At 38.0% G+C, this 18,641-nt stretch overlaps 1 protein-coding gene across 2 annotated transcripts in view; it reads left to right on the top strand.

Annotated features, from left to right (window-relative positions):
- Positions 1–1,189: 1,189 nt before the first annotated feature.
- The window catches only part of TRIM55 (tripartite motif containing 55), a 74,024-nt gene continuing 56,572 nt past the window's right edge, over positions 1,190–18,641 (top strand). Inside the window, exons 1-4 of one of the 2 annotated variants that reach the window (XM_051970106.1) lie at positions 1,190–1,598; positions 2,436–2,608; positions 12,704–12,869; positions 17,669–17,764. In XM_051970106.1, the coding sequence (XP_051826066.1) occupies positions 1,431–1,598; positions 2,436–2,608; positions 12,704–12,869; positions 17,669–17,764 (603 nt within the window). In that variant the 5' untranslated portion in view covers positions 1,190–1,430. The remainder of the gene's footprint in view (positions 1,599–2,435; positions 2,609–12,703; positions 12,870–17,668; positions 17,765–18,641) is intronic. The other variant, XM_051970105.1, reaches the window with a different exon arrangement.

Below are 18,641 nucleotides of genomic sequence, written 5' to 3'. Positions count from 1 at the left end.
TTTTGGGTTACATTCAATTTAGGAGAACTGTACTCCCATTATTACTGACCAATAACATTGAAATCTCTTGCCAGCAGTACAGCAAGGAGAAAATAACCTTCTTCTTAGCTTACATGCATGCCAGTTGGAAACTTACTGCCAACCTCAAACCCTGTGACAGCGAGTTCCAAGGGACTGTCCAGGACCTTTTTTTTTTTTTTTTCTTCTTTTGATTGTCGTTTTGTCATCTTGAATATTTTTAAAATAAATGGTCCATCTTGGCCCTTTTCAACAACGAGATGATTCAGGCCAATTCCAATAGATCTGTGATGGAGAGTGCCATCTGCATCCAGAAAGAGGATTATAGAGACTGAATGTGGATCACAACATAGCATTTTTATCTTTTTTATTGTTGTTTCTTTAATTTTTTTCTCATTTTTTCCCTTTTTTGATCTAATTTTTTTGGGGGGTAGATACAGGATAAATGTGGAAATATGTTTAGAAGAATTGCACATGTTTAACTTATAGTGGATTACTTGTTGTCTAAGAGAGGGGGGAAAGAGAAAAAGTTGGAACACAAGGTTTTGCAAGGGTGAAAGATGAAAACTATCTTTCCATGTATTTTGAAAATAAAAAGCTATTATCAGAATAAAAAAGGGCCATTGACTAGAGTTTAGTGATTTTTTACTTTAATAGAGATTTTTCTTGGGTTGCCATCTGATATGATAATTTTGTAATCAATTGAAAGCTAAAGATCATAATGAGTATGTAAGCATCTATAATAAAGCTGTCTTAGATGACCTGGGTCAGCTATTGTTCATTTTTAGCTGTCTTAGATGACCACAATTATGAAACTAGAATGATTCTTTTCTTTTTTTTTCTTGTTAAATTCTCCTCCCTCAGAAAAAAAGGGTATTATTATGTGCCATTTGATAACTCTCTTACTTCACTTTGGAAAGGGAGACACATCAAACAGTATTTATTGTACCCTGGCTACTCCAGGAAGGTCAATTCAGTCATTCAACAAGTAGTCACAGACCACTCATTTCATTACTAGGCAGTGCCTCATACTTGCTTTTGTTGGGGACAACTGTCAGCTTCTCTTTCCCTTCTCTTCGAGTCTGTCACTCTCCTTCCTGCCTCCTCCCTTCTTCAGCAGGCCAGGAATGTTGGTCTCTGTGATCCATCACCTGTCTGAATCCATCTCCTGTCACTGGCATATATGGACAAGCCGGCCTGACAACATGTGATGAAGGGCTGCTAAAAACAGCCTCAGCCCCCACTCTGAACCAGCCTGGCTTGAAACAATGTCCTCTCGCCAAAGAAACCTAAAGGACACTTGAGCACATAACCCTTGGAATTCTGTCAAGGAAATAGGCTCTTAGATTTACCCCTCCATCCATTTGGATCACCCTTTCGCTGACACCGTATGCCCCAGGGCCGGCGAGGAGATGAGTACATCTCTAAATTACAAGTCTTTTTCCAAGGAACAGCAGACGATGGACACCCTGGAGAAGCAGCTTATCTGTCCCATCTGTTTGGAGATGTTCACAAAACCTGTGGTGATTCTTCCATGTCAGCACAACCTGTGTAGAAAGTGCGCCAGTGACATTTTCCAGGTAGGTTTGTTTGCTTCTTCAGGGAGGAGGGTATGTGAAGTAGAAGAAACAGCCCAGAAGTGAGCTCTTCCAGTGGAGGCGAGATCCTGCTGGGAATTTCACACAGCTGAATTTGTTCTGGGGCAGGAGAGCAAGTTTGTCCATTTTTGTTATTGGTGTTTTCTGTTTTGTAACCCCCTCTGCCACTTCCTATGATGGAGTATTGTTTCAAAAACCAAGAGCCAGCACCCCTTAGAAAGGAGGAAAATAAATCCATCTTTCAGTGTTTTCAGTGAATTATCTATCACATAGAGCACCTCTCACTGGGGGAATTACCTAAGTGCTTTGAGCTGTTTTCATATTTAGGCTTTTTGTTCTTTATGATAAAGTTGAGTTCCCCTTTGGGATATGAATATCTTAGGTTGGGGAACCCAAGCCCTCTGGCCAGTTTATAGTCCCACCCCCTTCCAAGTCACATAACAACTCTGCCTCGGTTCTGTGGTCCCTGGGACATAATAAGCACCAAATCAGTACTGTTTAACTTAATATTTGTAACCAAATTGACAAGTTTTTGTGAAGAGAAAGAAAGATTTAGGTAGAAATACACATAGGTTTGTGATGTAAACTTATACGTCATTTAAATATAAAGTGAGGAAAGAAACTTTGATGCCAGGAATAATTCCATAGTTTGGATTAATATTGGCTCTTTTATATGTTAGAGGGTCCCTGAGGTACTATTATGTACTGGAACTTTAAGTTGAGGTTGTTTGAGCAATTTATAAAGTAGAAATTTAGGCTTAGGAAGACTGAAAAATTATCTGCGTCATAATTGAATTTTTTTTTGTTGGGCAAGAACAGGCCTCAAATCCATACTTGCCAACGAGAGGAGGCACTACAGTGGCATCGGGTGGTCGATTCAGGTGCCCTTCCTGCAGGCATGAAGTGGTTCTGGATAGACATGGGGTATATGGACTTCAGAGGAACTTACTAGTGGAGAACATCATTGACATATACAAGCAGGAGTCCACCAGGTAACAGTCCAATGCATCATTTCTTTTTATCCAAAGATTATTCTGTGGGTGGGCAGGAAGATGATACGTGGACAGAGCACTGGTCCTAGAATCAGGAAAATCTGAGTTCAAATATCGACCTCAGATATTTAGTAGCCATGTGATTCTGGGTTAGACAATTTTTGATTTATCTCAGTTCCTCATCGTAAAATGAAGACAAACTGGAGAATTAGATGGAAGACCCCTCCAGTATCTTTGTCAAGAAAACCTCGAGTCACATAATCGGGCATAACTGAACAGCAATATCAGCACTCCACATGTGGGTGTTTGCTGATAGGATACAGACCTCTGCTTTACCAACTCAAAAATATATGTAATCGATGGCACAAACTTTGGATTTACAAGCACCAAGATCAATTTCCGGGGTCTCAGAGAAATCTCTATGGTCTTGTTTTGCCTTCAACAATGATTAACCCTTGGATAATCAGGATTTGCCTCATGTTCAAGTACTAGTTTGTAAGTGCAAAATACATTGACTATAGGACAGGCATTGTTTAAACTGACCAAAAAATCATAAAACAACAGACTCAAACCCAAGCCCATGATCTATCCTCTCCAGTAGACTAATCCATTCTAATAGGATTGTTCTCATAGGACCCTATGTTGAGTCTCTTCCATAAGAATGAAGCACTTGGAATGGTTAAAGTCATGCCTTTGCCCCTAGGCCCTGAATGTACACATGATTTTTAGTATCCATGAAGGGAAGAGTCCCAGTTTGATCCTTCACATTGTAACTTTGATCCTAGCTGTTCCTTAGATTTGTCTCTTGCTTGATATAAAAACCTTTCTGCTTAGTCCAGCAAGTTGGTGTTGTCCAAAAACTCTTTTATTTCTATGAAGTCTGGCCCAAAAATGATGTCTTGTCTAGCAACTAGTCTTCTTTGTTCAGGAGACTTGATCCCAGAATTCCTATTAGTCCAAGAAGTCTTCAATTGCTCCATTCTTGACCATCTCCTGCTACTGGCTCTAGTTTCAGAAGCTCCAGGTTTGACCCGGAAATCCTTCCCCACTCTATCACTGCCTCTGTCTGCTGCCATGATTAGGGCTGTGTGGTTCCCTACTTTCTTTTGGCTACACAATTCCTAAAAGGATTTCCCTTTAAAGGAAATGGAACCTGTAGATCCTTGATCAATTTCTTTCTAGCCATCTGAGTTCTGATTCTCTCCATACTTCTCTCCCTAGCCCTCTAGACTAATTTTTAAAGGTTTAAATGTGTGATTGCGTATGTTTTAATAAGTTAATCCTTAAAGTGCTCTTAATATAGCCAGGTAAATTGGAACATTTTCCAGAAGACATTATCAATGTGAGAACAAAAACCCCCTTAACCTTGATGAGGAGTTAATCTTGAGAAAGGATTATCACCTTACAAAGCAGTCACAAAAATAAATTTCTTAAAAATATTTTCCCATGTTAGTCTTGTCTGGTAAGAGTGGGTACTGCTCCGAAAAGAATAAAGGAAATTAGTGAACATATAGAATCTCCATTATTTTTCTGAAAGTATTTCAGAGAGTGTCTCATCTAACCTGAATAAAAATTCATGCTACAACTTATTCAACAAGTGGCCATCTAGTCTTCTTTGTATTTATTTTTAAATTTTCATTTTTCCCCAATGACATGTAAAAAAATTTCGAATATATATATTTTTAATTCCAAATTCCCTGTTTTCCTGCCTCCCCACCTCATTGAGAAGACAAGTAATTTGATTTAGGTTATATATGTGTAGTTAAGCAAAACATTTCCATATTAATTATGTTGCAAAAGAAAATAGACCAAAAACCCCCCCAAGAATATAAAGTTTTAAAAGTATGCTTTTACCTGTATTCAGACTCTATCAATTTTTTCCCTCTGAGTCTAGATAGCATTTTTTTCATAGATCTTAGCTAAGTTATTCATTGTTGATCATCTTACAATATTGTTGTTAGTGGTTATGGTGTTTCCCTGAGTCTACTCATTTCACTTTGCATCAGTTCACATAAGTTTTTCCAGGTTTTTCTGGGAGCATCCTGCTCATCATTTCCTATAGCCCAGTAGTATTCCATCACAATCCCCATTTGATGGGCATCCTCACAATTTTCAATTTTTTGTCACCAGAAAAGAGCTGCTATAAATATTTTTGTACATATGGGTCCATTTAGTCTTTTAGAGGAAAGGAAAGAAGGAATAAAAGTCATCAAGTAACAATAGCTAACATTTATTTGGTACTTATCTTGTGCTGGTACAATGCTAAGTGCTTTACAACAAACCTAAGAGGTAGGTGCTATTGTTATCCCCATCTTACAGGTGAGAAAACTGAGGCAAAGAGAGATTAAGGGACTTCTCCAGGGTCATATAGCCAGTTGATATCTGAGGCTGGATTTGAACTCAGGCATTTCCAACTTCAGGCCCAGTGTGTTTCATTGCATCAACTACCCCTCCTTTTACTAAAGATATCTGAGGTGGGGGTAGGAGAGCAGGGCTGGGCAAGGAACAATTTAATCTCTCCTGACTATTCTACTTCTGAGTAACTTTAATTGATGAAAAACTTTATTCTGCACCAGACTGAAATATCCCCTTTTCAACCTCCACCAACTGTCCCTAGTATTGCCCTTGGAGTCCAAGTAACAAGGTCTACTCTGTCTTCCATAAGACAACTTTTCAGATACTTGGAGACTCCCATAAACCTTCCATTCTTCAGCTTAAGCATTGCCAGTTCCCTCAAATTTTTTTTGAATGGCATATTCTCCAGTTCTCTAGCCATCTGATTTGCCCTCTTTTGGACAAGTTAGCTTGCATATATTATTCCTAAGATGTAGTGCCCAATAGCGAAGATGGGGCAGACCACTAGGGCAAAGTACAGCAGAACTCTTACCTCTCTCATTTGGGACATTATCTCTCTAGACCATTAGAGTAGGGGGAGAGAGGGGAAGCAGTGAAGGAAGTTACCTCATTAAAGTTGTAGTCATTAAAATCTCAAGATCTTTTTACTTAGGACCTTTAGCCTACTCTGGCTTCTCCATGTTCTACTTTTTCTTTCTTTCTTTCTTTCTTTTTTTCTTTTAAGTTGACTGTTGGAACCCAACTATAGAACTTGCTTTATCCCTATGAAATTCCATTTAATTTGATCTATCTCACTTCTCATCCTATGGGTTAGCTCCCCGGCCCCAAGCTTTGTGTTATTTGCAAAACTTGACATTGATGCTATTGTGTTGCTTGAGAATGAATTGACTTATTAATTATACTCTGTTTTGGAGGAAATTACTAAAGAATTATAAACTCCTTCACTATACGAAACTTCAGTTTTCATCTTAATGATCTGTATCCTTAGGACAGTTCATGCCACAAAGGAAGCACATAATTAATGTTGATGGAATTGAATTAAAAAGTATCATAAACTTGGGGCCTTCCAGCCCTCACTCTTAAGATTTTAAACCAATAGAAGCAGGTGCCATTATTTTAAAAAATAGTAAAGATTAGTATAGAAGAGATATTTTCAAATCATCTCCTCTTTCCATCTTTAAATATAGAGATAGAAGGGAGAACAGAGATAATTCACTCCAATTCCTCCATTTTACAAATAAAGAAACTGAGGCCTGAAGAACCTAAATGTCATGCCTGAGGTCATACTGCTAGTAAATGGCAAAGCCTTGTTTCTAACCCAGATCCAGTGAGTTTTCCATTGAAATTTCATATACAGATTTGCCTGTATATATATACTATATATAAATACAAAAAAATATGTATTCTATACATATGTATTCATATATAAACATACATAAACATGACTTGTCATTCTATTTCTTTATATATACATACATATATACACACATAAACATGACTTGTCATTCTATTTCCTTATACATATATATTAACATAAATATAAGTGTTATATATGTATATGTTTCTCTATATAAGCATTAAATATATATAGCTTCTTAGTTTCCTCATTTTTAGAATAGGGAGAACAAGACTAGTACTAATTGGTTCATTGTGAAAGAAGTGCTTTGTGAACCTTAAAGTATTAAAGTGTAAGTTGTTATTATCACTTAGTTCAGTTCGATTGAACCAACATTTACTGAATTACTTATTAGATATGTATGACTCTGGACAAGTAACTGAATTTTAGTTGTAAATCCACATTGGTAAAAGAAATTTAGTCTCCAGAGTTAACTCCTCCAGTAAAGTCACAGACCTCTCAAAAGAGAGCAGTGTTTTTAATGTAAAAACTTGTAAAAACTTACCCCATACATTAAGGAATTAAGTGACTTATCTAGGGTCACACAGCTAGAGACAGGACCTGAGCATTAAAGAACTTTGAAGACCTGGGACAAAATTATTTGCTCATTATTGTTCTTAGATAATATGGCCAGGGGAGGCAAGGTTTTTAATAATTAACTAGGCATTAATTACAACCTTGACATGTACTCAGTGGGCCAATAAACATTTATTAAGCACCTGCTTTGTGTCAGGCCCTGTGCCAAGCATTGAGAATACAATAAAAGACAAGATAGTCCCTCTCTCAAGGAGCTTATAATTTAATGGGACAAAACAGCACACAAAAAAGCAGGGGCTGACAGAAAGGTACCTAGAAAAGGAGACAATGATGGCAAGGTTCAGAGCAGTATAGCTGGGTGGGAAATTAGTCTGGTTCTGAAATTGTTTTTTTTTTTTTTTTTGAAATTCTAGTCCCCTTTTGACCTAGCATTTAAGAGATCCATCCTTAGGGTTAGAAGAAGTCCTCATCTTTAATGCTAGCTAGTCCTTGGAATTTGACATTTAAAATGATAAAATCAATTATCTGATTATCTATATAATTAGGGAAAAGGTAAGAAATTCATGAGACTAAAACACTAATGTGTAAGGGTGATGTTTCATCTTAGCTAAGCAGTTCCACTAGAAAATGCCAAGAAAAGCAATTTGGGGGAAAATTAATTGTGAAAGGGGAATGAAGGAACTTTTTACATTGAGGTGGGTGAATTATATATTGGTTTACTGAGTTCTTTTTATCATTTTGTTTTCAAAGAGTTGCCTTTGAGGTATCTTTATAGAGTAGCAAGACCAAAAATTACTCTCTATGCTGATGACTGATAATGAATGACTCTCATGAACTGTACAGAAGCAGGCTAACTCAACCAGCACACTCTGAGCCTTAGAATGGCACTGGTAGGGCCCTAGAATATACACAAATAATAAAGTTAGAGTTGGATGTCATCTAGTCCATCTCCTTCATTTTGAAGACATTACAGAGCCTGGAAGACATTAAGTTATGGCCCAAGGTCTTAACAGATAAGTCACAGAAAAAGGATTTCATCCAAAGTCTTTTGCCCCAAAACTTATACTCTTCCTACCATACAATATTGCCTCTGTGGGTTAAAATGGACCTGCTCAGGAAACCCCTTAGATGATATACTCTGGTGCTAGGTTAGCATCATAGGGGATCTTCAAGGCTAGGTCAGTTCTGGACTCCTACAAAAGTCCAGGTGCAAGCAGATCTTCCCAGGATATAAGAATAGCTCCAAACTATGCATGAACTCTTCACAGATTAGTAGCCAATCCCCAAAAAATCTATAGGTGGGCCTAGAGAATCATGGAATAGGTCAAAGTGATCTTTTAGACTAGCATCATAACACCTCAATAGCTGGGGACTTCCATCTCCCTGCCAACATGTGAATGTGGCTAAGACTATTAGAATCTCAATTCTGGGGTCAAACTACCCTAGGCCATTACATTTGTACACTCCTACTTTATTTGTTTTATTTAAACATACCGTCAAAAAAAGTATTTTACTAAGCCTTTAATTCGAAGGAAGTTGGTACTATTTGAAAAGACAAAATCTGCTATATGGTGCCGTATCACCAAGGTCAATTAAAAACATCAATAAGGGGAAAAATTTTCATTGTACCTTCTAAATTAAATTAAATAGGGCAAATTGCACATAAAAATATAGCTACTTATATTTATTATGGTTTTTAGTAATACCTATCAACATGCTGGAAATTTTGCAAGAAATGCATTGATGTAATATAGTAGAGACAGTGTCAGACTTTGGAGTGAGTCAGAAGAGAACTAGATTTGAATCTTCTTTTGGATAATTTGTTATTTGAGCACAGAATTGTTAATGTTTCTGAAATTCAAGCTTCCTCATCTGTAAAATGAGGATAATGATAATAATAGTTGCTCCCTTCATAAGTATGTGGTAAAGTTCTAATGAAGTGATGTATGTAAAAGTACTTTATAACTGTCAGGAGAGGAAAAGGAAAGAAAAGAAAATCCCAGAGGGCAGTTATTAATTACTGATTGAGTTTAACAGACAACTGTAGTTCAGTGGGAAAAGCACTGAGTTTATTGCTGTGGGATCTGAATTGAAGTTCTGATGCTGATATGTGGGTAACTTTGATCAAATCATTTAGATTCTCTGAACCTCCATTTATTGATCTGAAAAATGGGTCATGGATAGAGTACCAGCCCTGAAGTCAGGAGGACCTGAGTTCAAATCCAGCCTTGGACTCTTAACACTTCCTAGTTGTGTGACCCTGGGCAAGTCACCTCAGGGGAAAAAAGGGTCAAGATAAGGCTCAAATGATAGAGTAGTAAATCTGTTTATGGATCTTCAAGTGATCTATTGTAAGCTATTGTCTAAATGTCAGCAATTAATATTAACACTGCATCTAGATCTTAAGATTGTAAAGCAAAGTATAAGCATTTATTAAGTGCCTATTATGTGTCAGGCATTGTGCTAAACACTTTATGAACATTATTTCAACAACTTTGTGAGAGTATTTTCCCCATTTTACACATGGGGAAATTGAGGTATACAAAGGATAAATGACTTTCCCAGCCAGAGTCACACAGCTAGCAAGTGTTGATTTGAATTCAAGTCTTCTGAGTTCAGTCCCATTACTCTATCTACTGAACCTGTAGCTTCCCGAGCTCTTCCAGGTAAATGTTCTTTGGAGATCAATGGCTCACAGGAGCATTGCCTCATTTATTTAACCTTTCTTCTGTTTCAATCATTTCCCCACCTTTGACAGTTGCTTTGTTAGGGAGGGAAAAAAGAGGATCAGGAAGTAGATAAAGATAATAAGAACATGTTACTTTATGCTGTTGCCTAAAGGTGAATATACCCATCTCTCTTGGGTTTAATTTCAAGGTTACTTATGGGTAATTCCATTCTTATAAATACAAACTTTGGATTGTGTTTTAATGTCCTTTTTGCTGCTTTTGCCTTTGCCTTTGAACAGCCAATAGATGGACTGCTTTGAAGGACAAATGAAGACAACTCACAGAAATTGTCATGCTTCTCTCCACTTTGGGGAATCCCTTTTTTGGCCTTTTGGTTTGTAAATGCTTGACAAGCATTTAATCAGGAAATTCTCAGCTTTTTTAGGTGTGTGTATTTATATTCCTATAATTTCATATGGGAATCAGTAACAACAACAACAACAACAATAATGATGAGACTCAGTAGGTCAGTGAATAAAGTGCCTGGACAGGAGTCAGGAAGACCTGACACTCACTATGTGACCCTAAATAAGTCACTTCTCCCCTATTTGCCTTAATTCAGTGGAGAAAGAAAAGGCAAACCACTCCAGTAACTTTGCTTAGAAAATCCCAGATAGGGTCACAAAATGTTGGATATGACTGAATACAACAAGCCATAATAACAGTAATTTGTCTTCATTAGAATCCTGTGCTTACAAATATCACCTATTCACAACATCTTCTGAACAGTAAGTAGTGCTTCCATTTTATAGATGAGATAACTGAGACTCAAAGGCTTAGTACTCCGAGGCAGTTTCCTAAGTCTGTAAGTCAAAGAAAAGTGGCTCTTCTATAGGGGCAGAAAGACTTCTTCACAGGAACCCCTTATACTAATGGAATTCAAACAAAAAAGAGAAGAGAAGAAAATAGGAGAGGAAGTGGAGAAAAAAGAGAAGAAATAGAAGAGAGGAGAGAGAAGAGAATAGAGAAGAGGAGAAAAGAGAGAAGAGAATAGAAGAAAGGAGAGAGATGAGAATAGAGGATAGAGCAGAAAATAGAGGAGAAGAGAAATAATTATAGAAGTAATTACAGAGGTAATACTCATTGATCCTTTTCCACTTGGGTTCCTAGTCTTTTGGTTATTACATTGTTTGTTGAGTCTTAATCAGGGATCAAAGTCATAAAGTATAAATTCATTACCTGCCATCTTACTCTGATATTTCCAAAAGCCAGGAGGCAGCTAAGAGGCATGTTGGATAGAATTCTGAAACTGGAAGCAGGAAGAGCTGAGTTCAGATCCAGCTTCAGATTCTTAGTTAAGTGATGCTGGGAAAGTCACTTTACCTCTGTCTACCTTAGTTTCCTCAATTGTATATTGGGGCTAATATGAGCACCTAAATCCCAGGGTTATTGGGATGTTCAAATAAGATAATATTTGTAAAGCACTTAGCATAATACCTTGCACATAGTAGTTCCTTAATAAATGCTTATTCCCTTCCACCCAAAGATCCATAATTTTACTTGCAGCCATATTCCCCTCCATAGCACCAGATTGTAAGCCCTCCATTCTTTACTAGATTCATCATCATCTGGTAGCTGATCTTCTGGTGATGAACCTCTCCAGACTTAGTTGGACTAGTCATTTGATGACAAATACACAGGTCATTACTAAGCCCTCCCTTCAAGCCTTTCCAGATTTGGAATTTGTCTTCTGTTGTCATGGGCTTGGAAGCCCAAGGTCACTGCACCTTAATGAAATAGCACAGTAGGACTTCAGTCAACAAAAGTGTCAGCAATCTTGGGAAAATCTTTGTTTCTAAAATTGTTGGCTAAACTGAAGTCTGGGGGTGATAAGGATGATGGTGTTAATTGGCATTAATATAGCACTTAGCAATTTCCAAGACTTTTTACATAGGACCATAGATTATCTCATTTAATCCTCACAGCCTCCCTGTGAGGTACATGTTATTGTTATCCTCTCTTTACTGATAAAGAAATCAGTCAAGATAGATTATCCCAGGTTGCTCAGCTAAGAAAGTGCCTGAAAAGAGGCAAGAGACTGGGGATCAGGAAAGGTTCCACTTTTATTAATGCAATAACTAACTGTGATTCCAGAGAATGAAGAGAAAAAGTAGGTTCCCCACCTCTTGCCACAGAGGTGATAAATTAAAAGACACACAGTTTTGGACATGGGCAATAATAGAATTGGCTTCACTTAACTATATAGATTATGATAATTTTCTTTTGCTTTTTTTTTTTTTTTTTGGTTCATTGGGAAGAGGAAGTGAGAGGAAAAAAGAATAAATAAAACTTAAAAAACCCTTCTACTTAAGAAACAAGGAATCAAAACTCACAATGCTGACTTTGCTAAGCCCTCTTAATTTTTAGTGCCTTCTCTCTGTTAATTATTTTCCATTTATCCTGTATATGACTTTTAAAATATATGTTTATTTATTGTCTTTTGTCTCTTTTTATATTCTCAGCACTTAGAACAGGGTTTGCATATATTATGAACTTAATAAATCTTTATTAATTTGTTGACTTTGCTTTCTTATTAATTATTTCCCATTTATCCTGTATATGACTTTATATATACATACATACATATATATATATATATACATATTAGTAACTTAATAAATCTTTATTAATTTATTGACTTCTTTTTCTTAGCACTGACCACAATAAGGTAAGTAATTCTGGAAGGAAATCAGTGAGAAAGTGCTCTGCAACTATAAAAAGGACTCTAGAATATTCCTGAGTTTGGTAGTACAGGTGGATAGAGCACTGACCTTGGAAATAGGAAGGCCTGAGTTCCAATTCTACTTCAGACACTTACTAATTATGATTCAGGGGAAAATTACTTAGTCTCTAGTTTCCTCAAGTATATATTGGAGATGACCACAGCATCTATTGTAATGCTCAAATGAGATAATATTTGTAAAGCATTTGGCTTTAGTAGATACAATACTAATGACAGCTATTAGACAAGTCATAGAAATATACAGACAGGTGGGGCTAACCTATCTGCATTGTCCCAATTTATCCCTGGCAAAGTGGAAATCAAGGGCATATTTATTTTGAATGTTTCTTTCACAGGCCAGAAAGAAAGTCAGAGCAGCCCATGTGTGAAGAGCATGAAGATGAACGAATCAACATTTACTGTCTGAACTGTGAAGTACCTACCTGCTCCATGTGCAAAGTCTTTGGGGCTCACAAAGACTGTCAGGTGGCTCCCCTTACGCATGTTTTCCAGAGGCAGAAAGTAAGTGAGGACATCCTTGGCTCCATCTCATCTCTACCCATTGTAACTTCACCTTGTACCTTCTACTGCCTACTAGTGCAGGTCAGGAGGACCATGAAAGAAAGCAGGTTCAGGAAGCCGGGCTTTGCTATGGGCCAAGTTTCCTGAGGGCTGGTTGAGATAGCATGATGTAGTTATCTGGGCTAGAAAGTTTCTAGGAACTAACTGCTTCACAGCTGGGAAAAGCCAGGCTCTCCTTCAGGGCAGACACTGAGGAAAGAAAAAAAAATGATATTTCTGCTTTCCTCCAAGTGTGTGTCTTATTTCTGTCACAAGTGAAAGATGCTTTCCCTTCTTCAAAAGGGCTCTTTGGTGTAGCAGCACAAAGACTTGGGTTCAGATTCTGGCTTTACTGCTTACTATCTGGGAATTTGGTTGATCTCTCAGTTCCTCAGTAGCCTGTTCTCTGAAATGATGAGAGGCTAGAAAAATGAATGAATGAAAAAGTACTAACTAAAGAATTGCTATTTAATCAATCACTGTGCTAAATTTTGGTGATACAAAGGGAAAAAATACAAGACAATTTCATCTCTCCAGAAATTTAGATCATTCTCATTTGGGGAAGACAATACATAATATCAGCTACGGTGGTTGTTCTTCATCCTCAAAGAGGACCAAAATGTTATCACTATGTTAGAGTTGAGTTATAGTGTGTCTGACTATAGCTGATCAGACCAATACGAATTCAGAATGCCCTGCCACAGATTAGACACAAATTGTCCCTATGGACATGTGGGCTGGCTTCTTTAGCTTTGCACATCCCTCACGGGTCTTCTGAGCTAATTCAATTCTGCTTTGCTCATAAAGCACAGCGCCTTCTCTGATGGGGGCACTGCATGGAGGGCGGTTCTCTGTCTCCCATGTCATATACTCAATTCTCAAGTTCTTAAGAGAGAGCTCAAGAGTATCTGTGTATAGCTTTTCCTGACCACTTTGTGAGTGCTTGCCTTATATGAATTCTCCATAAAATAGTCTTTTTGGTAAGCATTCATTTGGCATTTGAACAATGTGGCCAGCCCAAGAGTTGTGCTCTCTTCAGTAAAGTTGAAATGCTTGGAAGAGGGCAAGAGAGGCCCTCAGTATCTGGTTTCTTATCCTGACAGGTGATCTTCAGAATCTCTCTAAGACAATTCAAATGGAAGCAATTCAGTTTCCTGACATGGCGCAGGTATACTGTCCAGGTTTGATAGCAGATAATAGTCAGCTTTAGGGCAAATGGAAAGACTCAGAAGCCTGAAGCCTTATGAAGTGAGCCTTAAGAGTCAGGCCCTCAGTCTTTCCTCATTGGCTATGACGGCATGGTAGGTACCAGGTATGAGTCCAGGTGCTGATTCCCATAGAACAATATGAGTTTCATATGAGACATTAAATCCTAAACTTGCCTCTTTAATAAACTCAGCAGGTCCTCTGTAATTTAGAGCAGAGGTGTCAAACACGAAGCCTGCAGGAAACATTCTCTGAGACACCAGAAACATTAAAATGTAATTGGGAAATATATAATATGATAAAAATATAATAGAAAGAACATATATATAATCTCAGTACGCAGTACTCTAAGCTGATATGCAGGCTTCAGAAATCCTTATGCACAATTTAGTGGCTAGTGATTCTTATTTGGCACTGATTAGAGTCTCAGTCAGTTCCCCAGAGCATTGGGAAATTTAAGGATTTATCAATAGACTTGGTCATTTACCCACATGTTGTCTATGGTCATTGACTCATATGTGTCAGAGGCAAGTCTTTTTGACTCCAAGGTTAGTCCACAAGGAATGTTGCCTCTTTCATGACTAATCATGGAATTATGGAATTTGGGGCTGGAGGGGTTTCCTCATAGTATATAGATAAGAAAACTGAGACCCAAGTTTACCCAAGATTTACCCAAGAGGGTTTGTACAAAAAAAGAGTACTGGATTTGGAGTCCTGGGGGACTCTTGGAAAAGCCATTTTGTCTTGGTGGGTCTCAGTTTCCTTATTTGTAAAATGAAGGTGTTGGATTAAGATGACCTCTGATAGTCTATGATTTTATCTTTAAATCTATGATTTTATCAATCCATTAATGGTAAAAACAAGACTAGAACCTGTGAATTCTGACCTGCTCTTGGGAATCCAGTCCTGAGAAATGGAGACACAACAAATGCTATACAAATATAGCTAGTGATAAAACTAGAGTTTTATTCTATCCCTGAAGCATGGCTTTCTTGTATACCAGGTCAAAAAAGGAAAACAGAATTTGAAAGACAAAGCTATTTCAGAACCAGACTAACAGCACTACACAAACCTATTTCAGGAGTAACACCACAGTTTCAAATTGGTAATTTATGCCTAAATCATTATGAATGTTTTTTTTTAAATAACTTTTTTCCTGAGTTCTATTGCCCAACAACTGAACTAAGTAAATAATTCTAAGTCAGTATTTTTAGAATTGTAGATAAAGTTTAGTCAACAAGTATTTTTTGCTTACTATATGCCAAGAACTGCTAAGCACTGGGTAAACAAAGGCAAAAAAACATCTCCTGCCCTTGAGGAATTTACAATGTAATGAACAACATTAGATCACTATGTACAGACAACCTACATATAGGATAAGTAGGAAGTGATCAAAAAGAGAGAAGGCACTGGAAATAAGAAGTCTATGGAGAGGTTTCCTGCAAAAGGTGGGATTTCTAGCTGAGATTTAAAGGAAACGAAGAGGCAGAGATGAGGGGGGAGAGAATTCCAGGCCTGGGGGACAGTTAGGGAAAATGCTAGTTAGAAGATGGAGCATCATTTAATCCAACCCTCTCATTTTATAGGGTAGGAGACTGAAAATTATTTGCTAAGAGTTACCCCGGCATCATGAAAAATGAGATTTAACTCATCCCAAATCTGGCCTTTTCTTCTAACTCCACCCCAGGTTACTACTATTGCATATACCTCTCTAATTATCTCAGCAGCAACTCTGGGATTTATTGTCTCAGAGAAGTACTTAGTACTGAGAGATAACACAACTTGTATGGGTCAGAGGCAAGACTCACATTCAGGTCTTTGTGCGTCCATGTATTTGGCATTTATTCACTCTACCACACCTCACAGATATTTTCTTGTCCCTTTCCTTTCTAAAAGTGTGACTTTTGTTAGCTTTACAATTGTATGTTGTACAGTGATCCTTTCCATGTCACCAGGGTTAGGAGTACAGCTGGAAAATCTGCATTAAAATTTTTGGCCCGCCCTTTGTACCAGAAAAAAATCTGAATTTTTTTGTTTTCTTTTATACCTTACTGTAAAATTTGGGTTAAGTATTTGCTCATAGGCTCTGTGTCATCTGTTGGCTTTTGTATATCGTCTGTGGCTTCTGTAAAACTGCCTGCCCCACCCGAATTCTTATTTAATTTTTTATATTGATCTGTGAAAGTTGCAATGTGGAAGATATTACTGTATAAAAAATAACCATCATTAGGATTTGATTTCCTCAGGAGCATGACTGCTCTCTTGTCCAGGGCTCCCTCCTTGTGATCAGGCAATCCCCACTGGAGATGTGACTGCCTAGACTTGGACCATCAGTCAGAGAATGGTTAACTAGACCATGGGAAGATTTGGCCATGCCCTTATTCATACCTTTCTCTAACCAACTGATCTCGATCGCAAAATATTTCTCAGTATGTTCTAACCAGACCACTGACTTCATGAGTAGGAATATAAAAGGACCCTCTTTACTACTCACTCTACAAAAATGGTCTCATCCTGGAATTAAAAATGACTAGGCTACATGAATAATTATGAAAGACAGATTACTTATAATTGAACAATGGAGATAGAGATAGCCTCCTGATTAAATTTCTTTTTTTCCCTCCCACTCTCTGTCTCTCTCTGTCCTTCCTCTCTCCTTCTTTCCCTCTTTCCCTCCTTCTTTCTTTCCCACTTCCTTCCTTCCTTCTTCCATCCTTCTTTCCTTCCTTCCTTCCTTCCTCCTTCCTTTTTTCCTTCCATCTTTCTTAACTTCCCTCCCTCCTTCTCTTCCTTCCTTCCTTTCTTCTTTCCTCCCTTCCCTTCTTCCTTCCTTCCTTCTTTCTTCCCTTCTTCCTTTCCTCTCTTCATTCCTTCCCTCCTCCCTTCCTTGCCTCTTTCTTTATCTCCCTCCCTTTTTCTTTTCCTTCTTTCCTTCCTCCTTCCTTCCTTCCTTCTTCACTCCTTTTTTCATTCCCTCCTTCCCTCCTCCCTTCCCTTCATTCCTTCCTTTTTTCTCCCCTCCCTCCTTTTCTCATTCCCTCCCTCCATCCTTCCCTCCCTTTCTTCCCTCCTTGGAGTAACTAGGTGATGAAATGGAATCAGGAAGACTCACCTTCATGAGTTAAAATCTGGTCTCACTTAGTAACATTATGATCCAATCACTTAACTGTGTTTGCCTCAGTTTCATCATCTGTAAAAACAAATTGGAGAAGAAAATGGCAAAGCACTCCACTATTTGCCAAGAAAACCCAAAATGGGGTCACCAGAGTCAGACACGACTGAACAACCACTTCCTGATTCCAGGCCGGTGCTCTATCCACCAGGCCATCTAGCTACCTGCAGCAAATAGGAGGAGGAGCTATCCATCTTCAGGGAGCTTGTATGGAACCTTCTTTACTCTCCTTGGGGATAGAAAGCAAGCCATATGATGCACTTGTGTGCTCAGCTAGCATCTCCATGCCTGGCTCCTGTTTCATGCCCCATATGAACATCAAGCATGGGATAGGGGTCAGTGACATTGTACTGGAATCAATCACTGTTGTCTCTCTCCCCAGACCGAGCTCAGTGATGGTATTGCGGTCCTTGTGGGAAGCAATGACCGAGTCCAAGGAATAATCAGTCAGCTGGAAGAGACTTGCAGAACTGTAGAGGTAAGTCTTGAGACTCCCCGCCTTTGTCCACAACCAGCATGGGAAACTCCCAAAGTGAGGTTGGCTGCCCAGCAACCCTGCTGGGAATCTGATGATGGACACTTTTCTCAAACCCCCTACCTCCACCTCTTTTTCCTCCTACCACATCTCTGAAAGATGTACCAAATGGGAAGAGAAGAAAGGATTAGTCATTTCTCTGGGATAATTTGGAGAGGCAAAATTCCCCATATTTCCTATAGCTGTTTTTGGCCTCAATATTCGGTGTTTCTTGGTCAGCTTAAATGGAGAAATTAGGTGGCAGGGAATAATTTTCAACTGATGACTGAATTGAGGATACAAATAGTCAGGTGGAAGAAACACTGGATTTGGAATTCTAATTCTCAACTGTGATTTGTTAAGAGTATGGCAAATAAGGTCTCATGTGCTTCAATTCCTTTTCTGTAAAATGGGATCATAATCGTTACACTGCCTACACCACAGTTATGGTAGGAAAAATTTTTGCAAACTGTAATGCACTAGACAAACATAAGCTATTATTATTATTATTATTATTATTATAGAAAATGGTTCTCTTCTTATTTAGTTAAGGTAGAAATAGTCCTGGGACAAGTTATTATGCTACTATTATTCTCTTATATTTATTTATTCTTCATTCTATTGCCCAGGTTGATAAAATGACTTTTTGTGGTTGAAAAATGTATTAAGATGTAAATGCATCTACAATGGGCTCACTGAGAGCATATTCAGTATAATTCTAGTAGCAAATAGGATGATGGGAATGTTATGTGCCTCTTTATCTTCCGACATGATTTTGATTTCTTCTTTGAGATTTGTTGATGTATTTTAAAGGCTTTTCCCTCCAGTCTGGTTAAAGGCT

The sequence above is a fragment of the Antechinus flavipes genome, chromosome 1, assembly GCF_016432865.1.
Source record: "Antechinus flavipes isolate AdamAnt ecotype Samford, QLD, Australia chromosome 1, AdamAnt_v2, whole genome shotgun sequence".
In the NCBI taxonomy this organism is placed as follows: domain Eukaryota; kingdom Metazoa; phylum Chordata; class Mammalia; order Dasyuromorphia; family Dasyuridae; genus Antechinus; species Antechinus flavipes.
Note: the sequence above shows the minus strand (reverse complement) of the source record. Positions and strands in the feature narration are given on the sequence as shown.